The 6,664-nt window shown below is 44.5% G+C and overlaps 1 protein-coding gene across 2 annotated transcripts; it reads left to right on the top strand.

Annotated features, from left to right (window-relative positions):
• Positions 1-1,487: 1,487 nt before the first annotated feature.
• LOC110694986 lies at positions 1,488-4,150 on the top strand. Of its 2 annotated transcripts, none has more exons than XM_021872177.1 (2): positions 1,488-2,660; positions 2,862-4,150. In XM_021872177.1, the coding sequence occupies exons 1-2, from the start codon at positions 2,009-2,011 to the stop codon at positions 2,873-2,875; spliced, it is 666 nt and encodes a 221-aa protein (XP_021727869.1). In that variant the 5' UTR covers positions 1,488-2,008; the 3' UTR covers positions 2,876-4,150. The 2 variants fall into 2 exon arrangements, with proteins under 2 accessions (XP_021727869.1, XP_021727868.1); XM_021872176.1 differs by having other exon boundaries at positions 2,804-4,150.
• Positions 4,151-6,664: the final 2,514 nt, after the last annotated feature.

Below are 6,664 nucleotides of genomic sequence, written 5' to 3'. Positions count from 1 at the left end.
TATTTTAAAATATAATTTAAATAATTTTTTAATAAAAAAACCAAAAGTTAACCATTTTAACTAAAAAGGTTAGCCATAAATATAAAAAAAGCCACTATGGTCAATTTTTCTAAACCTTGGTGCTACTGAAGAGAGTCCAAAAAAAGTTTATCTTCCATGTAGAATTTTTAAAACCACGAGGACACCAAAGAGAATATCCCATAAAAAAAAATTAGATAAACCCCAAGGCAAAACCAATGAACACTCAAACAAAAGATGGTGGGACCAAATCAAATTGCTTGCAAATACATGCAAGCAATATTAAGGCAAGAAAGGGGAAAGGGTTCTGGATCAACAACGAGGGTAAAAAACAAGTTTGTGTTGTATAGGAATAGGTTGGTACAAGCAACTCTTTTACGAACAAGCACACTCACTATTACCTATAGGCCACCACGACCTGTTGGTGGTTTCAACCAAAGGGGGAAGGGATTATTGGCTCTAGTTCTGCCATATAAGGGCGTAGATGACCATAAACTGAGCATAAAGCTACTAACTGCAGCTACTGTGGCTAAGTAGGTAGCCCTTGGGCATCGTCCTAAGGGTGACCTGCTGATGCTGAAAAAAAACTCCATCGTCTCGGCCCATATACCACTTCTGTCAGATTTAGCTCTTCTGCCATTGCCTTTGGAGATAGCAATCCAACAAAATATTATAGCAAACGGGGGGGGGGGGGGGGGGGCAGAAGGCATTGGCATGGAACATGTTATCCCTAGGTGCGTGCAAAATATAGTAACTTCAAGCTCTATTTTGCCCACTCTTGTAATGGAACATGCTCTCTCGGAGCCGAAAATCATAAAATGGAGATCAATAGCTACTCTAATGATTTGAAGATTTTCACCACTAAGGATATGGTACGGTTGTCACAAGTTTGTGCAAATTGGCGTTGGTTAAATGGCAATGAACTTGATGGGAGGAATGTGACACTTGAGCTCCGCATAACCAATTGCCCTGATGAAGGCAAAGGGATGAGGGTCATGATATGGAATTGCAGGGATGTGGCAAGGACGTCATTCCTACCGCAACTTCAGCATATGTTTGAGCTCCGCATGCTTGACTTTATTATACTAACGGAGACAAGGTGTTCGCTTCGTATGGGTCGTTTCATTTGTAACAATTTACACTTTTATAGAATGTTGGGAAGGTCAGAAGATGGTGCCATCGGAGAAGTGTTGCTGATTTTCCGGGATAAGCATGTGTTGGCGCAAAACGAACTATGGCTTGAATCAACTAATGTTTGGAACATTGTAACATCATAGGTGTATTGCTAAGTGATGTAGTGGTCAATAGATGTGTTTGTATTTTGTTTTGTTTATTTCATATTAAAACCTTTTAGTTTGGACTTAATGTAAAGGCTTTGGTTGAAATGGTTAATATGTACTTAGAGCCCAGTATGCTAATACAATGACATTTTGGAATGTGCTGACACCGTTTCTAAATTCTTCATAACAAGCCCATTAAAAGGGGGCATTTAAAAACCATGGATTTCAATTAACAGTGGATCATAATTATGAATAAAGCCCAGCCCAAAAGCCGTCGGATAGCCTACCATACAAGACTCAATATACAAAACCCACCTCCCAGCACATCTTTATGTGAACTAGCCTATACAAGCCTAATAACACAGCCCACAATAATAGCGCCCAATAACACATCCTTGTAAGCCCTAGTTCTTGATGTCATTTGTTTCTCATTTTAAGTCACTCGAAACGTTGTCTTTCTTCCCTCTCTAAAGCCCAATAACATGGTGTTGAACTATGAAACCTATAACCCTTCTCCCGTTCGGTCAGTAGGTGCCCTTTCGGCAACCCCGTCTCCATCATCAACACCAACAAGCAGGCCCAATCCATTAGCATCACCACCTTAGATCCCACCCACCCAACAGGTAGTCTAAACCTGGAACACCCATGTCTCAGATCTGACTCTCCCTACCACCAGCATTTCAGACCCCAATCCAAACAAAATTCAATTCATGATGGAGACACTTCGACAAGAAGATGTGAGGGTAGTTCCTGCGGCGGTACTTCGTCAGATTATTTGCAATCCGGCCGAGATACCGGATGAGTGGAAGGATATGAAGATGATGTCTAATCATGGGGATTTGCTTCCGGTTCACCTCCCAAATATTTCTGATTTGGTCGTTCTAATAGCCCTAGTGAAGCAGCTATTTTTCTGGATGATGAACAAACTCGGTGAACAGGATTCTTTGGATGTAATCCCTCCAGAATTTGCATGCATTCTGGACCCACCCCCAGTTATACCACGAATAATTGAAACGATTGAACTTAAGTATGCTACAGTGAATATAGAAACAAGAAGTTGGACAAACGCTATGAAACTAGTTCCCGCTAGTAGCAGTGAGCAACAAATACAGCTGAACATATTCTGGGAGTCCCAACAATCGCTAGATCTGGAAAGACCAATAAAACTTTATGTTGTTCCAAGGCATTACATTTTAGTGGATCCTAGCAACGACGAGGAAAGGGAATTCATTCCAAGCTTAACGGAAGATGAGGTCGAGGTCGACCCCTTTCCCCTCCCCATCCATAACATGTGCATCCTCATCCTTTGTATCTTTTCTACCAATCAGAGCCTCATACCAAGGTGTCCAAGGTGTCATTCAGGTATTCTACCATCACCTATGTGTTCTCGTCTACATACTCTTGTTTGTGCACAAGATAATATTTATGTTCTTACATTCCTGTATTCTCCAGCCTTGGCATTAATTATATATTAGTCTAATGTAATGTGAATATTGTTATACTAGGGACCAGGTGTGTAAGAATGTTCAGGTAATATGTTCGAATATGCTCGTATGTATGTAGGTTTGCTAACTTAAAGACGCGCATTAGAGGAAGGCAATAAATTGTTAAACAGGAAGGGTGTTAGGCATCAAGGATGTTAGGCAGGAAGAATGTTAAACTGTAACATTCTCATTTTGCAATCAACCCTGTAACGTTCTTATTTTGGATTCAAGCCTATGACATTATTTTAGATGAAACCTTGCATCCTAATTCTAATGTTCTAATGTTCATTTTGGATTGTAATCTTAACATTACTATTAATGTATCGGTGTATTATTATGACAAACTTGTGACATTATCAGCAAATACAATATTATTACTTCCACAAATTTTTATGAAACAATCATATTACAGCTGTTTCGGGGGTTTCTAAGGTGTCCTACGGGAGAGTTACAGCACCGGTAATGTACGCCTGACTTCTGTACCTGCAAAACCACGAAACTCCGGTTGGGTGGAGTTTCGCCTCCGACGGTCAAGTTAGAATAACTTCGGATGAAATTACGTGCAGAAGGTAAATTGATTCTCTCGGATTCCGGGAGATTCCGCAATTAATATTGCTCGGGTTTTTTGTGTATATTTTCTGAATATCAATAAATGAGGTAGATTCCTCTATTTATAGCAGATGGGTCTGCTCCCCCATAGGGGGTACGATGCCACGTGGCATCCAGTGGTTGGATCCCATGGTGCAATGGGAGGATGACACGTGTCAGATCCCCATAGGTCCACGTGTCCAGGGTAACTTTTACCCTAAACATTTTCCCCTCACGGGTGCTGACGTGGCTATGCCACGTGGCACCTGTGACACGCGCCATCCAAGCAAGAAGAGGACGATTCGCCTCCTTCCCTCTCTTTTTTCAAATTTCAAACTGAGGGGGGAGGGTGACGGTTCGCCTTCTGGGAACCCCTATAAATAAGCATCCCCCTCCTTTCATTTCTCACTTTGCCATTTTTGAGAGAATTTACTTGAGAAAAAAAGCGAGAGCTCTTGACCCCGCCTGCTTATTTACGCAAACAGCCGCTCTTCTGGATACCGCTTGAGTTACGCATTCCGCCTCATTAAGGTATCCTTCTGACTCAGTCGGACTTTTTAATTGAATGTTTGATTATGCTGCAACCGGCGTTTGCCGTTTGGAGCTTTTTAGGCAATTTTGTATAAATTGCGTCTATTGAAAATCTCAGCCGGTGTAGTCCGTCTGAGTTATCTTCTGGCATTTATTGAAGGTGCTCAATAGGCCCTCAGTCGGTTCAAACCGTCTAGGGCATCAAACAAGCAATCTCATAGGTGAGATGCATTTAATAGACCCTCAGCCGGTGTAAACCGTCTGGGGTATCTGAAGCAATCACATTGGTGAGTTGCATTCAATAGACCCTCAGCCGGTGAAAACCGTCTGGGGTATCTTCAAGCAATCTCATTGGTGAGTTGCCTTCAATTGACCCTCAGCCGGTGTAAACCGTCTAGGGTATCTGAAGCAATCACATTGTTGAGTTGCATTCAATAGACCCTCAGCCGGTGAAAACCGTCTGGGGTATCTTCAAGCAATCTCATTAGTGAGTTGCCTTCAATTGACCCTCAGCCGGTGAAAACCGTCTGGGGTATCTTCAAGCAATCTCATTGGTGAGTTGCATTCAATAGAACCTCAGCCGGTGAAAACCGTCTGGGGTATCTTCAAGCAATCTCATTGGTGAGTTGCCTTCAATTGACCCTTAGCCGGTGAAAACCGTCTGGGGTATCTTCAAGCAATCTCATTGGTGAGTTGCCTTCAATTGACCCTCAGCCGGTGTATACCTTCTGGGGTATCTTTGTTCAAACTTTCTTTTGGCCTGCCTTGCTGCCTACCCAGCCAGTCTCACACCGTCTGGGGGTGAGCAAGCAATCCCCTTCTAAACTGCTGTTGTGGCCCTTGGTCGGTCTTCGTCGCTTGGGGGAGCCTTGAAACAGTCTTTTCTTTAACGAGTGTACAGCCGGCCTTTAGGCCGACTGTATTGGCTTCTTCTGTTTTGAGCTTTTTGCGAAACTCAGCCGGTTTATGCCGACTGGGGGGTGTTTACCCGATCTGATAAAAATCCCAGATTATTTGCTTGTCATTCTCCCCCATCCGGCTTTCCCCGACTGCGGTATCTTTGGCCAACATTGGTGATTAATTTCCCTTCTTTTGCCAATTTGCAGTTTGCTCAAAGTGATACCGTTTGGGGTATCTTAGGTCAACAACCGTCTCTCAACTTCTATTCAATCTCAAGGTAACGTCTTGGTTCCTGCCTTTATTTCGGAGTTCATTTTTGAATCTTTGGTTGTAAATACATTTAAATAATGACCTCACCCATTACACACACGGCACACCATAATTTAAAGGTCAGCCGGTCTCCTGGTACGGCTGAGTCTAGGACTGGGGGTGCCGCCTCTGGGTACGGGGAGTCTCCTTGTTCTTCTCCGAAACTGACCGTCTCTGTCTCTGTGTAGGACGCAAAGGCTCGCACAAAAAAGACTGCCTTTGACCCAGAGTACAGAGAGGCAGAATCAGGCGAGCTGCCGCCTGACCCCAGTCAGACGGAGGGGACAAGGGATTCCCCGCCTGGCACCCCAAGCACTCCCAGTGACGGGATTTTGGAAGAGATAGAAACCGAGGAAGAGGTCGCCTCGCCTTCTAGAGAAGTAATGGAAAACGAGGAAGAAACCGCCTCGCCTTCTCAAATTGGACTAGTACACCAAGAGGGTGCCAGCGACGACGATACCGCCTCCCTATCCGGTAGAGAGCAAAGCGGCAGCAGTAGCAGCCTCTTGACACCGGATGCTGATAGTGAGGCGGAGGAAAGGCCTGGTTGGAGTAATAAAGGCGACCCGTACCTCATCACCGTCTCAGCAAAAGATAGAGCTAGTATGGCCAGTAACTTGGAGGACTTTGTGAGGATTCGCCCGCTTGGGGTTGACTGGAAAATAATTGTGCCGCCTGAGATGGGCACTATTGTTTGGGAAGACGAGCAACCTAATGCAGACGGGTATTTTGGCTGCTATGAGGCGGCATTCCTCGCTGGTCTCCGCTTCCCCCTTCATAACACAATAAAGGCCATCCTTCGAGGATATGGCCTGGGTATTTGGCAGTTAACCCCTAACTCATGGGTTAACATAGTGGGTTACATTGCCGCCTGCGAGAAGCAGGATATAAACCCCGGCTGGGAGGCTTTCGCCCATATGCATTACTTGAGCAGAAGCCCAGGCGGTTGGAGAGCCTGGTACACCCTAACAACCTATCCCAAGTACCTGATGACCCTAGACGAGCCGTCTAAGTGGTCTGATTGGAAAAACATGTTCTACTTGGTATCCACCCCTACTAAGACGGAGAACCGGGAGTATAGGGTATACAACCGGAAGCCTGACCTCCTGGGGCATAAATGCAAGAAGCCCCGTATTCCGGATGAGGACTATGAGCGAATAATAGAGTCCAAATTCTTCGAACAGACCACCGTCCCCCTCTCCAATGGAGAATTAATAAGCGTACCCAGAAATTGGGTACCTAAGCACGAATTTCTTCGAGACGAGGCGTTATTGTCCGTCTGTAAGCTTAGCACTCAGTTTGACAAATGTAGGTCACATTAGAGACTGCCCCTATCTTATCATTTGTTCCTTGTTTTATTTACTTCTGATCGGATGGGTACTTTTTTGTGCAGTGCGTGGATTAGCAATGTTGCCAGCTGAGAAGAGTTCTGCAAAGTCAGCCGCCGAAATCCGCAAGGCAAATGCGGAGAAAAAACTTGCTGCTCAGGCGGCAAAGAAGGTATCTTTCTTTTCACTCTTCCTGCATACATTTCCGTTTGGTTTCAATGCCGCC

Source organism: Chenopodium quinoa, unplaced genomic scaffold, assembly GCF_001683475.1.
Source record: "Chenopodium quinoa cultivar QQ74 unplaced genomic scaffold, ASM168347v1, whole genome shotgun sequence".
In the NCBI taxonomy this organism is placed as follows: domain Eukaryota; kingdom Viridiplantae; phylum Streptophyta; class Magnoliopsida; order Caryophyllales; family Amaranthaceae; genus Chenopodium; species Chenopodium quinoa.
Note: the sequence above shows the minus strand (reverse complement) of the source record. Positions and strands in the feature narration are given on the sequence as shown.

What these genes read in the sequence shown, in the direction of transcription:
- LOC110694986 (XM_021872176.1), top strand. Translation starts at nt 2,009, where the DNA reads ATGATGGAGACACTTCGACAAGAAGATGTGAGGGTAGTTCCTGCGGCG. An exon ending in GTGTCCAAGGTGTCATTCAG is followed by an intron (nt 2,661 to 2,803) that starts GTATTCTACCAT and finishes TTGTTATACTAG; the next exon opens with GGACCAGGTGTGTAAGAATG.